General features: G+C 30.0%; 1 protein-coding gene across 4 annotated transcripts in view; it reads left to right on the top strand.

Moving 5' to 3' along the window:
• LOC147079119 (angiotensin-converting enzyme-like) overlaps positions 1-17,724 on the top strand; it is a 62,446-nt gene extending 44,722 nt beyond the window's left edge. For 3 of the 4 annotated variants that reach the window (XM_085953466.1, XM_085953476.1, XM_085953474.1), the window contains 12 exons: positions 1,122-1,346; positions 4,225-4,480; positions 5,476-5,619; positions 6,018-6,209; positions 6,849-6,946; positions 7,470-7,642; positions 10,027-10,151; positions 13,910-14,037; positions 14,411-14,625; positions 15,416-15,556; positions 16,178-16,353; positions 17,506-17,724. In XM_085953466.1, coding sequence (XP_085809592.1) covers positions 1,122-1,346; positions 4,225-4,480; positions 5,476-5,619; positions 6,018-6,209; positions 6,849-6,946; positions 7,470-7,642; positions 10,027-10,151; positions 13,910-14,037; positions 14,411-14,625; positions 15,416-15,556; positions 16,178-16,353; positions 17,506-17,579 — 1,947 coding nt within the window. In that variant the 3' untranslated portion in view covers positions 17,580-17,724. Of the gene's footprint in view, positions 1-1,121; positions 1,347-4,224; positions 4,481-5,475; positions 5,620-6,017; positions 6,210-6,848; positions 6,947-7,469; positions 7,643-9,835; positions 9,961-10,026; positions 10,152-13,909; positions 14,038-14,410; positions 14,626-15,415; positions 15,557-16,177; positions 16,354-17,505 lie in introns of all 4 variants that reach the window. The other variant, XM_085953471.1, reaches the window with a different exon arrangement.
• Positions 17,725-19,424: the final 1,700 nt, after the last annotated feature.

The raw sequence follows: 19,424 nt of genomic DNA on the forward strand, positions 1-19,424 counted from the left end.
ACATGTACCAAGCAAATAATTTGAACTGCACGAGTATTGAATGCATTTTTTGTGGCATACATGCTTCATGATTAGCAAATTCTACCGTTTTTAACGAAAATATTGCAATAACATATTATTCAACTAAAGCTTTTATAAAAAAAAATATTCATATTATCATCACCAGCCGGGTAGATCCACTGTTGGATAAATGCCTTTTTAGCTCCTTCCACTATTCTTGGTTCAGATTTTTTTTTGATGCAACCTATTTCGTGTTTCCACAGTTTGGTTTCACTTAGGGATTGCTATACCGGTTTTTTGGTGTTGCATAATGAATATCGGTATTCATTAGTAACATATATAGACAAATATTTCACGACATCCTAATTTTTCTTAGTGTTGCCAACTTTTCTGTACAATGAAATAAAATTTCATCCTGTAACCGAAATCGACAAGAAATTTTTAGCTCTCGCCAAATTTCATCCAAAAACAAAGTTGAGAAGTATCCCGACCAAAAAATGTATATATTTATAAATTAGGTATTTAACTTTTACCGGGTGAGAAATAGTATTTTTAATTTCTATGATTTCTTAATAGGTACTGAAAATATTATACTGTAAAATAACATATTTTACTGAGTATATTTGTTTTTTAATACAGTATTTCGGTATCGACAGGATCCCGGTATTGCAATTCTCAGTTCCACTTCCCTCGGAATTCATCCACATACTGGGCTTGTACCAGTGGAAACCCAATGGCATTATTGGCACCTCAAACTATATCTATAGATACCTACTAAATAAATAATATTAAGATAATATAAACATAATAATTGCTATTATATAAGAAATGAAAGCAGTAATCCTTTCTTTTGTTTACTTGCATCTTATACTCGTATTATAATGTCATACAGTCATAATAATTTCTCTATAATATTATTTTCTTAACTATAATGTCGTTGAGGTATCATTGTTTATCCAATACAAAATATTATATATGCATTTTTGATATCATTTTACATCATTTATATGCACACATACGCTGTTAGTGGCGTCATAATAGGGTGGATTAAATGCATTTTTTATAAGGTAATAAAATGTTTTGTAATGTAAATTATAAACGTATTTTGTTTTATATTACAGACAATCATGAAGATAGGCATCGCCATCGCACTGGTGATAGTCATATTGGCTATCGCTCTCCCCCTCACAGTCAGAGGAAAGGATTCAGATCTGGAATATGAAGAACTTAAAGCAGCCACTTACATGCAGAAACTGGACTTGGAGACATCCAAGAGGAGAAACAGGGAAGTAATTGCTGACTGGGCCTATGGATCTAACATAACCGATTATAATCAGGAAGTGAAGGTATGATAGATCTAGTTCCTGTAAGTAATTTATTTATTAGTCTAGGCCAGTGGTCGGCAAACTCATTAGTCGAAAGAGCCAAATATCAACAGTACAACGATTGAGATTTCTTCTGAGAGCCAAATTTCTTAAACTTAAAGTATATATATGTAAGGACACTGTTTAGTAACTTAATAAACTTTAATTAAAGTTTTAAATCTTAATTAAGCTATAAGTACACTGAATAAAACTTGATATCATACTTAATAATGATCGTATTTATTGATAAAAATTAAATTGTTAGTAAAGTATCCATACAATTCAAGTCAAAGTCAAAGAAGTCAAGTTTGTATGTTGTTGTTTTTAATTTTAGGCACCATTCCAGGTTCTCATCAATAAGACAACTTCTCAATTTACTTTTAATAAGGTCCATGCTTGAAAAAGATTGTTCTCATGAATATGTAGAATCGGAAAGTGAAAGTACGGCAAACGCTAGTTTTTCCAACTGATCATATGAGTCAGGAATACTATTCGAGGTGTTATAAATCATCATATCTTCCTTCTCCAGGTCTTTCAAAGCAGACTACTTGTGCTGTGAACCATGTTCATATTTGTTTTTCTCCAATATGTCCAATCAGCACAGAGGCGTTCAAATGTAGAGCTTCGTAATTTTTTATTTTTAAATCCAGCAATTGCATTTCAAAGTTTCCAATGTCAATATTAAGGGGGGGAAAATTAATTGTGTTACCTCAGCATTGAAAGGTTTTTTAAACAAAAACTGACGTTGCTTTGCTGTTTCTGAATTCCTGAAACCTGTTGAGAAAAGCTTCCCTCTTATTTAAAATTGTTGTTTTGAAATAGCAAATGTCAATATCAGAATGATTTTCTTGGCGATGTTTCAGCAGGCTTAGTTAGCAGAGATTCTTTTTCAAAATCTTGAGCATAAAGGGATAATTTGTTTTCAAATGAAATAACTTCTTCTAACATCGAAAAAAATGTGTTTCCTTCCCCCCGCAGTTTACGATTAAGCTGATTTAGATGAAACGTAACGTCCACCATGAAATAATTTTTTTGGATCAACTGATCATCCGTTATTTCTGGATAGTGAACACCCTTCACAAGGAGAAATGCTTTGATTTCTAATAATAAGGAAGCGAAACATTTTAAAAGGTTTCCTCTTGATAACCAACGTACCTTATTATGCAGCAGAAGATCTGCGTACTCACTCTCCATTTCAACTAAAAAATCTTTAAATTGGCGACAATTAAGAGCTTTAGCTATAATAGAGTTGATAATCTTAATCACAAATTCCATAACGTTGAAAATTTCTTCTGGAAATATCGGCGCATAAAGCGCTTCTTGGGGAATGATGCAATGGTAAGCAAATATCTCGTGATTATTTTTTTCTTTCAAATTAGTAACACACCCTTTTCTTACGCCAGTCATACTTTTCGCCCTGTCTTTTGAAATTGACACAATTTTATAGAGTGGAATATGATGTTTTTCCATGCACCCACTTACATCATTATTCTCTCCACGTGCTTGACCTTTGAGTGGCAATAATCCTAAAAGTTCTTCTTTAAGACCAGTAGATGAAATAAATCGTACAAATTTGTGCTGTATCATTTATGTAACAAGACTCGTCAACTGCTATTGATAAAGCTTATATTCGAAGGCATTTTGACTGTTCTATCTTTCACTATTTGAGTCCGTACGTAGTCATTTGTGGTAAAGCCACACTCAAGGGGCCAAAGAGCCACACGTGGCTCGCGAACCGCAGTTTGCCGACCACCGGTCTAGTCCAAAGTATAGAGAGCATAAAGTGAAATTCGTCAAGCCATGTAAAGCGGTGTCCACATTGTGAACAGGTTGCTGGCAACTAGGGATTCCAATCTCGTGATACCGAGCTATTTTCAATACCTATGAATCCCTATGAATACCTATGAATCCTCATTGATAAACATAATCCCGAAACTTTGGGATTCATTTTTTTATCAATTTTATGGAAAATAAAATAAAAACGAAAATATAACAGAAAAAATACTTTTAATAACAAATAACTACATTAGAAATAAACAATATAAGAAAAAAAAATAAGAGTTTGAATGAAGTTTGATTTATACCTATGTGTAAGTTGCCGATTCATTTTATTTTTTACATAAATTAATAAAAATGAGAAAGATTGGAAAAAACAATGCTTTGTACTATTAACAAAGTAATTTCACCATGATATCATACGTTTTACGGCAGTTTTATAATTGGCTGACTAATTAGATTTATGAAGCAAAAAGGTCATTAAGTACACCATGGTTTGCTTTACTATCAGAAACAGCAATCTCATATTAAATTCACATTATTATTTATATTACAATATTATTTACTACATTAAACTCATGTATTTCCAAGATTGAACGTATACAATATTAACAATGAATGTCTTAAATAGTATAAATTATACTAGATTTATTTTTGACCGATGTTATCAATGTTATTTGTAAATATTTTTTTTTATATTAACAATGGAAAAAAATGCCAATCCCGGGACCAACCCTAAGATCCCGGGATTGTCAAATTGTAATCCCAAAATCCCGGGATCAGAATTTTGGCTCGGGATTGGATTCCCTAGTGGCAAACTCATTAAATTTCATTTAAAAATTGATGATAGTTATCGTGAAATTTAATGAGGTTGCCAGCAACTCGCCAATGTGGACACGGCATAAGAATTGGGTTGGACAACGTAATTATTGAAATGGGATAAAAAATTATACCGCAAGAAAAATATGAACATTATACATACAAAATTAATAATTTAAAAATGTAGATATAGTGAACTTTTCCTTTTAAAGGACCAAACTGAATCGAATTCAATTACTAATTAAAGTGATTGGGATTTTTCCAGCTGAACATATCCTTAGAAATTGCTCAGTTGGACAAGATGTCCTGGGAGGAAACAGTGTCATTCAAATGGCAAGATTTCCAGGACTACGACCTCAAGAGAAAGTTTAAGAGATATTCACTACTTGGGAGTGCGGCACTGCCGGATGCTAAATTAGCTCAGCTAAAAAAAGCCATCGCAGATATGGAGGGAAACTATGCCACAGCAAAGATCTGCTCTTATACAGATCCTAAGAGGTGCAGCCTCAGCTTGGAGCCAGGTACGGTGCATTGTTATCATATTTTTTGTGTCAATCGATCTGACGTTATTCGAAAAGTATTTCGCATTGTATTGTAGGTATATGTATAAACTTACAATCTATCATTTGATATGGCAATTATAGAAAATTTAAATTATAACCCTCATTTTGGTATAAAATGGGCTTCCAATTGCAACAAGTCAAATTTAATTTCAAATAAGTAATCATTACCATTAAATACACGATAAAACTGAAAATAAATAAAATCAGATGGTAATTATAGAAAATTGAAATTTTCTTCATAATTTTGAAATATACTTAGGCAGGCTTTCCGGTAAAATTTTAGAACGACTCAAATATCTTAAAAATGGCCCTTAATGTAAAAATGCAAGTTTTGTAAATTATTCCACTGGACTAATGGTGTTAGAATTTTACATTTAGAAGAAGAAAAAATAAAATATGGCACACCTATATTTGAAGAAATATTTTTTTTTTTATTTAATTTAAATAATTTTATAAACATTTCTCCAATAACTATCGTCTTATCTATATAGTGAAACAAACCTAAAATTAATAGTATTGTTAAATAATGTGTAACATCAATATCTTTTTATTATTTTTTTTACAATAGTTCTGTAAAAAAATTCTGTTGGAGAAGGAATAATAAATACTTCATATGAAAATATAGTATGAAACCACCCAGACTATAGTGATGTGTGTACCTATACAGTTTACTTCAAAATTATATAAATAGATTATCTACAACGTTTACGGAATGTCCAGGATTATGCTCTGAAAATACCATAAAACCTCCATTTTGACCTATGTGGCGCACGTGGGCCGTTAAGAATCTTCGTGATTAGCACGAGTAAAGCTCTAGTAAATAGCATTGTAATAAACGACGACAAAGGGAAAATCGCGTACCTCATTCAATATTTTAATGTAACGCAAGCCATAAACATTCAATACATATTATAACAAATGACCTAATAGTGCGTGTTTTTAATAAATTTTAGAAATCACAGAAATTTTCGCAAAAAGTAAGGATCCCCAAGAGCTGAAGCACACTTGGTTGCAGTGGCACAAGGAAGCCGGTGCCAAAGTGAAGAAATCTTTCATCGACTATGTTGCTCTGTCTAACGAAGCTGCCAGAATGAATAGTGAGTGGTTTTCTCTATCCTTTATTTGTATTTATTGTATCGTTTATTCGTATACACCAGCGATGTTGAATTTTTACATACCTACTAGCCACATTGCTTAGTTGTGAATCCAACATACTTATTGTCAGTTTATTCAAACCAAAATAAAGTAATTGTTTGGATTATTAGCAACAGTTAATTACACAATTTTATCCCGCTGTGGAGTACCTAGTTAGTAGTTGAAGCGAGTTTGACTCATGGGTCGGGTAACATATACAATATGTTTATGATCTGTATCAAGTACGGAAATATTATGAAAAATATTAATATAATATAATCTTCCACTAATTTATGTATCACGTATTTTTTTTGTTTATTAAAATCATTGGGATGTAGTAAACATTTTAAATATATTTCAGACTTCACTGACAATGCGCAAAGCTGGTTAAACGAATATGAACAAGATGACTTCGAAGATGAAATGGCCAAAATTTGGGAACAAATAAAGCCTCTGTATCTTCAAATCCACGCCTACGTCAGGAAACGTCTATGGGACAAGTATGGAGACACCGTCGTCAGCCGTAAAGGACCTATTCCAGCTCATCTTCTAGGTACGAAAAATAGCATTTTACTATTTATATTAATTTTAATGTCATACTATAGCCGTCTCATATAAAAAAGTAGAAATTAAAATATTATTTTACGATTGAACTCAAGTCGGTACCATAAAAATTACAATGCAAAATGTTTAAAGGGAGTCTAGGTGTTAGTCACAATCTTGAATCTAGTGTCGAAATAACTAACAATTTATTTATTGAGAAATTAGTTTTAATACCTAGTTGTTTTTATTCAAAGATAAAATTAGCATTCATTGAATCATTCAGCATCATTTGGTTATTTCTACTTGATATATGATAATAAAATAGATAAAAAATATTATTTAACAAGTTATCTCAACCATCGTTTCATCATTTTTTTTGGAAATATTTCTTCCGCAATGTTCTATTAAGACAAAAAAATTATACTTTATTTTCGTAGAAGTTTCATAAATAAAATCAGTGACGTTTAAAATTTATATACCGATTCCAATTGAAACCATCTGAAATAATTAATACTTATGTAATATGTATATTATCATCTGCTGGGAGAATGGAAAAAAAGTCAATTAGAATTCAATTTCAAATTCCATGAAGTAACCATGTCGAAAGAATAATTTTATAAGTGATAAAAGTTTTTTTTGTGTGACCTAGGAAACGTATGGGCACAGCAATGGAGCAATGTCGAAGAATTTAGCAGACCATACCCTGATAAACCAGATGTTGATGCCACCTCTGGAATGATTGCACAGGTATACAAAACTCTATACTTATTAGCATTTAATAAGTATTGTTAATATATTCAATATTATTTTACAATAAAGGCAACCTTTGTTATAAAGTGATCAATGGTTACTGGATGATTACCCAGTCGACAAAAACCATCCGTCAATATCTCCGCGGATAATAATCCTCCGTGAAAAAAAAACCCATGGGCATATGAGAAAACCTCAAGAAGTTACCTTACGGTCTTACGCACTGCACAATGAGAGCTGCCCTATATATACATATTAAAAATATCCGTAGAAAAAATAAATATTAATAAAATGGGTTAGAAGTCCAATAATTATAGGTAATAAATATTTATAAAATCTTCTAGACTATTCATGATGGAATTTATTAAAGATGTTATCTTTGAAGGTTATGTAAATATAAAACAAAAAAATAACAAACGATTTCAAAAGTTACATTTTGTGAGGCAGTCAATTATTATTTGGGATTAATACATACACTTTCAGATCATATTATGAAAAGCTATAAATTTAAAATTTCCAGAATTATACACCATTGAAGATGTTCCAAATGGCTGATGAATTCTTCCAATCTATCAATCTAACAGCAGTGCCCAAAGATTTTTGGAAGAACTCTATCATTGAAAAACCAACCGATGGAAGAGAATTAGTGTGCCATGCTTCAGCTTGGGACTTCTTTGACGGAAAAGATTTCAGGTATTATATAAGTTCATTTTACTTATTTATTTAACGAACGAAAATGAAAACAAAAATTAAAATAATATATTTTATATCTCACTTTTTAATAGAAAAAGAAAATTATCATGTTCACTGCAAAATGGAGCATGTGTACCTCTACAGAGTATAAATTATATTACATACCTTTTTTACGTGGAATGAATTTTACGTGGAAAATTTACCAATCGTCAAACACTGGATCAAATATACACTAAATGCATTTTTATGCCCAGTCCTGGGATCATATCCGCGATCCACGGCTTCATACGCAACTGCTCTGCCAACTAGGCTATCGTGGGTGTAAAATCTGAAAAAAAAATATTGACAATAAAAAAAACTGTTTTATTGAAAAATGATGGTCCACTGATTTTTTACTGCTTCAATTTGCATTTTCTTAAATACATATTTCACCAACAATGATATTCCATTTCCATGAACAATAATAAATTTTAACTCGTTAAATTGCAATATATTTATTATTGATTTATATTTAGATTTGAAAATAAAGAATACGTAAATATTAAAAAAAGTGAAAAAGTTAGAATAATAACAGTGAGCAGTCTACTGACTATTTTAAGTCATTACAAATCAACTCTACTTAAATTCATTAGCTCACGAGTGGATTTTATCGACTATATGAGCGATTCGTTGGAATCATAAGTCGTAAATAATTTTTACATATTTACAACAATAAACATATAATTCATAAGATCTTTTGACAGTTATCAGTGACCTACTGATCATTATTTGCAAGAACAGCGATATTCTTATTGATACTATGCATAAGTTCCATTGGTACAAAACAGATTAAATTAGACTAAATTTTAATACATATAGTTTTCAACAATTCATATCTAGATTAGTGAAAATATTAATTTACATACATATTATGTTTATCGCTTGGTATCTACCACAAATACAACTTTTTTACGACATGTGTTTTACTCAGATGGTGAACTTTATCAAGTGTGAGTACCAAAATATATGATTGAATTTATTTAATATTTATATAAAATTTATTTAATACAAATCTGTTTGGATAAGATAGCAAAGGAACTATCTAATATGGAGAAGGGGTATTTGAGTAGATGGAGTGAGAAATTATAATAACAAAATCATACTTCAATCTATCTTTTTGTACGAGAAAATTTTTTTTAGAAATTTTATATATTTGACAAAATAACAAAATTCTTCGTATTAGAATAGAGATTTACTAATCAACGACTCTATATAGGTAGATTTTGCTCATTATACCTACTCTATTTATGCAACAGATAAATTTAGACGAAAAAGAGCACTTAATTAATATTTAGGTTTATAATGTTATCCTTAACATCGCAAAAAGCAAGAGTTATTCCAATACGAATTTACAACTATTTTTAGTAGGGTAGTTTATGAGGAATATAATAATATTACAAAGAAATCACATAACAGTGTAATTGAATATAAATGCATCAACGAACACTATATCTGTGGGTCTATTCTATGCTTATCGACCGCTAAAGTGATAAATATTTTCAAACTTAGGGTAGGTTTTTATCAAAATATTAGCACTTATTGTAACAATTACACGAAGCTGGTTTTTATTGTTGCAATAAGTGCGATATTTTAACAGCAGCAAGATAGGTGCTGTTAAAATATCGCACTTATTGCAACAATAAAAACCAGCTTCGTGTAATTGTTACAATACGTGCTAATATTTTGATACAAACCTACCCTAAGTTTGATACTATTTATCAATTTAGTGTTCGATAAGTAAAGAATAAACCCACAGGAAGACCAAGGTTTTGAAGCTACCAATCAACTACTATCAGGCCATAAAAAGTTTGCAACACAAAGCCTCCGAAATGTCCTAAATAGCTAAATTACCTAAATATTACCAATAAGTATTCCTTTAAGTCGCGTTTCCTTTATGTTACAAAATTTACTGTTTGCATATTATGCAACTATTGAAAATAACATATTTTTTAACTTGTTTTTAAGTTTATCTCATATGTTTTGACACCAAGAATGCACTTATCATTATTTCAGTATTACCTTCAAAAAACTTAAAAATTCTGAATATTAATTAGGTAATTTAAAGTAAAGTTGCAATTTTTCACTTCCCCCGTCAGGATATGCGATGTGACATAATAATATGAACTATGCTATAATTATTTTGGTTTTCTGAAGGATTAAACAGTGCACTGTGGTTACAGCGCAACAATTTAAAACAGTTCATCATGAAATGGGCCACATTCAATATTTCCTACAGTATAGAAACCAGTCAAATGTTTTCAGAACAGGAGCAAATCCAGGTAAATATCAATAATTAATAATTCTCAAATATTACTAACGTCTCTACCTTTTCTAATTTTTTCTAGGATTAAAATGTGCACAGTTGTAAACTCGGTTGATTTTGAAACGGTCCACCATGAGATGGGCCACGTACAGTATTATTTGCAATACAAACATTTGCCTGATATTTTTAAAACTGGTGCTAATCCAGGTATGTTGATTAGAACATTACGCCTGCACCGTGTGTTGTAAATTACCGTCTTCTTGTTTCCAGCATGGTTTCTGTTTGTATATGTGATTAATTCTAATAACCTATAATTAACACATTTATCTACTCAGAGTTATGACGCTTTTTAGTAATTCAATCATAGTACTGCATTAAATTTGTTGTAGAGTTTATTTACTATTTTGGCACTTACGGGATTATCATCACTTTACACTATTTTTTGGTGATGGCGTAAGCAGTGGCGGTTCGACAACTTTTTAGGTGGTGGGATTTAGCCATTAATTATTAAATATACATACCTACATACTTTCTCATATTATAGACTATGTACCAAGCTACTTATAATAATATAATTTTAATGATGAGGAAATGATTAATTTTTCAGAATAAAGAATACGATTATCTGAGTCGTTACTTAATCACTTCTTAAAAGCGCGATTCGTGAAGCATGGTGACTATATAGGACTGAACTGGGACTGGGGTCAGCGAAAAATAGACGCCATATCTCTCTTAATTTGTACATGGGTGTCGTTGTGAAATAGGGCATATTTAATTAAAATAATTATTCTATTACCGGGTAATCATAATTATGTTATTACATGATTTACAATCATTGCTTTATTTATTTGTATTATATTAATAAATAGCTTTATAAAATTTCGACGGGTTTCGATGGATAAAATAAAGTAAATAATTCATTTAATCATGTATTTAAGTATGTATATTATGACAATGATAAAAATATCGGACGTGTATTTTTGACATGATGACGTTGTGGGGATGGTCCCTAAGGACCCTTAAGGTAGCGCCGCCCTTGGTGTAAGATCATTAATAACTATTGACCAAAAAATATATTTTTTACAATTTCATTCAGTGTTTCCAAGCAAATATCAACCCAAATAATCATTTATTATGCTCACATATTAAAGCTTGTAAACATAAATTTTATATTAGTCGTCTACAAAAAAAAATCACAAGTATATAAATGAGCGTGTGTGTCCGACTTTCTATAAACATTATCTTTTAACAACACAAGTTCAAAGTCATTATAATGTCAATAATATGTACCTATATATTGTATATTATAATATATTATATTTAATTTAAAGATGAAGATACATATTTTTATTATATTTTTAGTTTTAAAAAATGTCTTAGAATGCCACAGTTTTACTAAGTTGTACAGATTTTAATGTTAAAACTGTATGTAAGTTACCGATATAATATATAAAACAATAGTTTCTCAACATTAAATGGAAAACACGTATTTTGTGTTACCTAACAGTAAAAATTTCATCGAAAATAAGGGAAATCACCATGTTAGCATGTTAATACGCTGATACGTATTTGGCGTCCACAAATTGCACACTACTAACTGACAACATTACTATATATATATATATTGCAATAAGTGAATTACTAGACACCCTCTTAGCTCATTGGACTCTTGTTCTGGTTTTAATATATTATTGGCATGTACGTTTAGATCGATTTGAATTTCAACTCAAGGAGATTAATAAATAAGGCATATATTCCAACACATTTTATTACATAATCAGCTGAAGTACACGGATACAATTTTAGGTATTTAATATTTGACAGGCATGAGCTTTGTTTGTTTCTTTTTGATTGATTCTTTTAAAACACTGAGAATCGACGATTTATTTTGAGATATCGAATAAGGAAATGTTCAAAATTGAGTATCTCGAAAAGTAAATCAGCGACGCTCACTTTTTCGTATTTCTATATGGAAACTGACCAAAAGAAATTTGTCGGTGAAGGTTTCAAATTGATGACATCAATATCAAAAATATTTTTATGAAGACGGCATCATACTATGAAGACACACTAAAAATAATTATAAAATAAAAATATATTCGTCAAATGCGACCTTTTTTAAAAAAAAATATGTGGTGTGTTTATATCGCTTAAGTGGTTGACCTGCCACGCCGGGCCGTCCCTAAGCCCGGGCCCCCAGGCTATAGCCTTTTCAGCCGCCCCTTTTGGGAGCCATGCCTAGATGATAATATCACAAGGCTCATAATTATTGACCATTCAAGAAAAGAAGTCGATAGAATATTTTATTTTATATATAATATTTTGATTGTAGGGAACTAATAATCTTTTACTGGTGATTGTATAGTCTTGCTTGTAGTGTTAGTAATTTAATACACTGCCTATTTATTTTGCGGTTATTTAATGCACAGTAATTGCACAATTTTATTCACTGTATTTGCATAATACTACAATACGTTTTATATTATTTTGCACGTTTTCATGCAGGAAAATATTTTTTTTATATTAAAATATAAATAATAGATTATATAATAACAATTTATTATAATATAAACGATGTTATTGAAATGAATTAATATTCATTCATTATTTAACTCTTACTTTTTCATATGATTTTTATACGTTGCTTGAGATTTACATGGTGTCTGATATGGTAATTGGTTTTTGGATTGTAACCGTGATTTTTCTTCTTTCTTTCCTCAACGTATTATGCCTGTTACAACCATCCACGCCCTCCCTTTTACTCCAATAAATATTAACTGTCAACAAAATAGTGCACCTTTTGACACACTTAGAGTGGCGTTTGGATTCATATACTTAATAGTACCATTCACTACATTATCTCTTGAGATTACCATCGTAAAAAGCTCAAAATAGCAAGGAAAAAAGGAAGAAAAATATACGTTGATCATCCAACAGTTAAATACGACATATTTTTTTTCAGTAGATGAGATTTAAGACTGCAATATTCTTTAAATGTCATCGTAATTAACAGATTTTGAAACGTTTTAAATGGCAAAGACGGAATGTTACTCCTGCATGTGGGTCTAAGTCTTGTTTGGTACCTAGTTACAGTTTTTTTTAAAGATTTTTTTCAATAAATTCTTAATATGTTTCTGGGTTGTACTAAATTATGCACCACCTTATCGTAATATATTGTTTAATTATATAAATAATTGAACATACATAATTTTGAAAAACACTTTCTGAGAGAATATATTATAACCAATAGAAAAAATCTTTTTTGAAAAAAGTAAGCCACCCCGGCAGAGAATCGAACCCTGTATCTCCCGGGTTTACGCCCCATCCGCGCATTACTATTTGCGATAAATATTAACTTATGGCCAATTTTAATACCCACTCATCAGCGCTCTTCCAAATCAAGCTACTTTGGCAATCGATTTTTGTTTATTAAATCATAGATTATTTCTATTGGTTATAATATATTCTCTCAGAAAGTGTTCTTCAAAATTATGTATGTTCAATAATTAGAATGATACATTCGTAAATCTTGTGAATTATTCATTGAATAAAAAAAAATAGTTAAATATAAATAATTGGTTTATTTAAATAGATAACAGTTTTTTAATAATATTTAAAATAATACCTACATCAAAGAAACGTCTGATTATGGATAAGTTTGTCATACAGTTTTTGTAATAAAAAAAGTAAATCTGATGTTTAAATATCATCTATTTACTCATTTCCAATTTTAAAGTCAGAATTGTATGTACTAAATATAATACAGCAGTACTTTCGATCGTCAAAAACGACTTTGACGATGTTATTGATTGATTTTCTAAACTGTCAACTATGTGTGTAACGAGTTCATAAATCGTCAACATCTTTGCATTTGGCACTTAGATTGTACGAGAGTTTTATTATGTTAATCAAATAAAAAATATAATATTACTAATTACTGAATCACAATTCGATTTTCTTTATAGGTTTCCATGAAGCTGTCGGAGACGTTATTTCTTTATCAGTATCCACTCCAAAACATTTGAGAAAGATTGGTTTACTACCTGAAGAGGCTGATGATGCTCAAACTGAAATAAATCATCTTTACAGCAAGGTAATTATTCAACAAAAATTAACAGCATTATCGCTTAATCGAAAGCGATCGATCCTTTTGAAACTTTGTAACAATTTATTTATCTCAGATACTTTGCAACCGTTGAAATATATGTATCGCCGAATTACCCCGCCAACATCCTATGCTGGTCTCGAAAAATTTATGAAAAATAGAACTGTCTCACAGATAACCAAAATAACTCTCTATAAAACTCTTTTGCGTCCGGTGTTAACACATGGACCAGAATACTGGATTCTCAATAAGTAGAATAAGATAAAGATGGATAATACTTACAATAATGTAAGTCAAAAATGCTACAATACCGACATAAAACAGTATATACCAAACTTAATATTGAATTTCATTTTTTCAGGGTATTGAAAAGATTGTATTCCTGCCATTTGCCTACCTCCTCGATGTTTATCGTTATGCTATATTCCGTGGTGAAACTCAACCTGAGGATTACAACTGTCATTTCTGGAATCTGAGGGAAAATCTCCAAGGTCTTGAGCCACCGACCACCAGAACAGAAGACGATTTTGACGCTGCTGCTAAATATCACGTCTCGGCTGATGTTGAATATGCAAGGTGACTTGTATTTTTGTACCATAAAAATGCTAATAACGTAATATTGCATTGAGTGTTTTGCACTTAATTCAGATACTTTGTTACCACGCATTAGTCAAAAATACACCATATATTTTATTGCAGTTTTTTTTGATAAAAATTCAGCTATAAACATTATCAAAATCGGTGTAGCATATCAAACAATAAAACAAATATGACAATAATATTATAATTTATGATATAATAATTAAATTTATATCAATGATGTGGCTGAAAGGTACACTTTAATAAATCTTGCAATATAAATTACAATACAATTGATGGATTTAATATTATATATATATAATAACCAATCTAATGCATGCATTAGCAACATATATTTTAATTCATGCATATGTGTGAGAAAATACGTAATTATCAATCGTCGCCACTATAAGTTTAAATGCTTAAATACTTAGTTATATGCATATTTTGATGGATTTAAGTTTTGTAACTTGTCGAATAGGTTATATTGGAATCGCCAAAATATTAAACAAACCTCAATAAAAGCATTTTTTTCGTCAGTCAGTAATGCATCAAATTAATTGTATGCTGAAAAGATAACATAATACAGAAAGTGCTTTTTAAAAGATACAGTAATTTATCCGCTACATAAACACCTTCAAATAAAATAAATTATAACAATAAATATATAAACTCTCGTATTGCCAATAATCTATCATCTATAATGCTTATTAAAATTTATCTTAATACTTTTTTTATAGCTTGAAATACAGTTTTTTAAACAAGTTGTTTTTATTTATTCTTTCAGATACTATGTCAGTTTTGTGATTCAGTTCCAATTCCATCGAGCTCTCTGCCAGAAGGCTGGAGAATTTGTTCCTGGAGATGAAACCAAGAAATTGACTAGCTGTGATATTTACCAGAGTAGTGAGGCCGGTAATGCTCTCGGGTAAATATTTATTATATTCTATAAAAATAGTAATTTATTATTTGTTACGACTTTATTTATATAGACTATATTATTGTTTCACATATTTTTCACTCCCGTCCCTAAGTAAATTGACACAATTCAAAATTTGACAAATAAAATTATCTTTGAAATTTTTATCAATTTTAATTACTTTTACTTCCGTTTGGAAAAAAATATTTTGATATATTAAGTAACTAATTTTATAATACCTAATATAATATGTTAATTATAAATTTTTGCCAACTAATGTTTTCTTTTTATATATATCTATTTATGTTAATGATTATCATCTCTAAAGTCATGCCTAATCTTTTGAATGGCGAATAATAATTTTGCTGTATATCATATCAAATTACAGTACTTAACTTAAAATATGTATTTTTGAACTCGTAAAAGTTCAGTTGGACTAGCTATTAATTTTTTGCTGGTGATAATTAAATTTAGAAAAAAGTACCTACAAATATAATTGAATTTATTAAACAGATTTGAATCTTTAACGTTAACTGTAGGACTAAAAAAATCTGACACGTCATGATAAATCTGAAATCAAAAAAATATTTATTCATGATGAGTGTATTAAAATTAGATTTTAATTTTCAGAAAAATGCTTCAGATGGGTAATTCCCGTCCGTGGCAAGATGCTATGGAACTTCTCACCGGTCAGCGAAATATGGATGCCAGTGGATTACTTGACTACTTCCAACCATTGAAGGAGTGGTTAGAACAGGAAAATAATAGAACCGGAGAATACATTGGATGGGAACCCAGTAAAGTCCGTAAGTATCCAAGGATTATTATATTATCTATAAGCTCAATTTTAATTTAAAAAAACCAATTAAAGAAGTCTGATTCTATCTAATTTTATTTGTGAGAATTTTTATTAAAGCAAAGAACTTAAGAATAATCTATTTCATTGGAATATATTATTATATGGCAGCCCTAAATGTTTATTTATTGGATCGTTTTAATTAAACGTATAATTTGATGACGTTTTCAATTTTCTCTTCCTAATAATATCCTCGTTCAAGTTCATATGGATGAAGCAATTATATTGAAACAAGGCTGTAATAAAGCTTTCCTTCAGGAAATTTCAAGAAAGCTTGATATTCGACCACAATAAACTCACTTTTACACCACATAATTTTACCGTATTCTGTAATTTCGTAAACAAAGAAAAATATTCAATTATTCGATCGTATTGTTAGGAAAACTTTAATGAACTAAAAAGTAGGTAGTATTGGACCACGAAAAACTACCATAGTAGTGCTAAGCCAGCATTAAAGAAAACAACGCGAATTGGCGAATTTACAATCTGCCTGTAAAGTCGCCCAGTGTAATCATCGAATAAGCTAACAAGCAGGTTGTAAACACTCTACGGAGAAAAGTTGAAAGCCGGTCAACTTTACACGCTATACGCCAACGTGTGGGCCTACTGCGTCTGCGCAGTAGAGCGCAGTAGCAACCTCCCGGTAAAAAAACGAACTACGTTCTGTCAAAATAGTCGCTGGCTTGTGGCTTCTCAGCGAATGGAAAGTTTTGTGTGTAATCATCAAATCACAGTAGCTGAATCGCCCGCTTTTAAATTCGCCAACAAACAGCTCGTAATTGACGCTTAAAGAACAACAGTAGGTATGTCGTAATATGTGCATATAATCAACGTTAAAATAGGCTACCATCTTATTTATGCCCGCCATTTTTCAATTCGTCAGCACACAATTATAATATGGTTACCAATTCAACCACACTAAAGACGTTTTCGCGTTTTTAATGGCGATTCAAATAATATTATGTACTTTGAAGTATTATTTGTTATATAGTTCAAATGTACGTTTAATAATGTAATACCTAAGTTCATAGAAATCCTTTTACATATCGAAATTATTCGGGTCCAGTATTAATTGCTTATTTTTATTTGTTATATTTTCCAGAATTCTGCACGGAGTCACAGAAGGACGCACTGAATTTGAAGAAACAGACGAAACCAGATTCACTCAACAAGTGATTTTAACACCATGTGATAAAAGAAGTATTTTTAAATAGAAACAAAAAAAATGTAAATAATTATTTTTTGTAATCCATTATTTTCTTTTAATTGTATTTAATTGGTAACTTTCCTACATTAAAAATGTTTTCACAAAATTTAAAAAGTGTTTTATTTTTAATGTATAATTAGTGTATCTATCTACCTGTAAGTTTCAGTAATGGATTACTTAAGATCTAATTACTCTTATTATTATACAATTCCGTTTGAATTCTTTTGAACTACCCGGATTTTGCCTTTTTGCATCATCAGGCACTATGCATACTCACTGGTTGAAAATATACAACTCTCATGGAATAGTATAATAAACTAAATACATATAACATATTACCTATGTTTAATTAATAGAATTCGAAAATGACTGTGTTCCGCCTCTTGAATATTTGACATTTTATGTCACCAGTGAATGTACGTATATAGTACCTACCCGACGTTACTGAAATGCGTAATTCGGGTCGCTTCAAGACAATTCAAAACATTATAATATTACTCACATCAAATTTAAATCTAAATTTAGCATCAATAATAAAACATTATATGGTTAGGTACCACGCAATCTTGACGACAATTAGTGGCATTATAATATATTTCATGAATTAAAATAATTAATAAAGATCGTTTTTTGCAGTTGTTTCAAAAACTAAATGAAATATATTGAGAAATAGTAGCTACATTTATAATACTACCATAATATACCACACGAACGCACGGTTACACACTTAAAATTAAGTTTTTAAAGTTAAGTGTCAACATTAGAAAATAATAGCCACCATACGTTTAGAATCTGAAATCAGAAATATATTATATTTTTTAGCCAGCTGAAAATTTAATCCAGTTAAATATACTAGTGCAAGGTTACAAAAATTAGAAAAATTAACCCTAACCTTATTACCAGCTCTTAACAGGGTCACTCATAGCGATTTTCGTTAAATATATTAAATATGCAAATGAACATCTCTCAATTTCACAAGAATATCGAGGAATAATAATCTCGAAATTTCATTTTTAAATATCTTGAAAAAAAGGAATCAAACCTTCTCACGATTTCCTGATAAACTCAAGACAAGAATAATTATTGATCACAACCTCTACCTCAGTCCAAAGTAATATTATATATATATAATTGCACCTACCTACGTTGTAAAAAAATCCTTCATTGGTCTTTTAAAAGTCGCCTATGACAATTCATCAGTAGGTACGCACGTATGATTTGTTACGAAAGATTTATACCACTCCTTGACTTCGCATTGTTGACACAATGTGTAATCTTTGGTTGAAAACGTAACATGCAGTTGTATGTAAGTAATTGAAATGCCCATGAATGCGACGTCTATATAATTATGTCACATTTAATTTATATGCAATTTATTAATTTAAGTTTAGTGCTACTAGAAACACCTCGTGGCGTAATTAGACAAATGCAATTAAATAGGTTCAATATACAGAAAGTTCCACCGTAGCTAAAAATAATATAAAGAGAAATAAATATTATTAATATTCAAACTTAAACCAACAAAATGGTATATTTTGTTAAAGCATCATTTGGTTATTTTTTTAAAATATTTTTAAACTAAACAACTAATTTGATTACTTTTAATATATTAGGTATAGATAAGTCACTAGAGGCGTCTAGTATCAATTATTCCACTACGCATAAAACAAATTAATTATCTAGTTATTTGATTATTATACAATGGAATACATGAATGTATGGATCAATTTATTAAATTTGTTTTGCATAAAAAATATAGATAAAAATTTATACATGAAATTTACATATGAAATAAGGCGGTTAAAAAAGCTCTC

The sequence above is a fragment of the Rhyacophila brunnea genome, unplaced genomic scaffold, assembly GCF_057557595.1.
Source record: "Rhyacophila brunnea isolate RB1 unplaced genomic scaffold, BYU_Rbru_1.0 scaffold_10, whole genome shotgun sequence".
Lineage (NCBI taxonomy): Eukaryota > Metazoa > Arthropoda > Insecta > Trichoptera > Rhyacophilidae > Rhyacophila > Rhyacophila brunnea.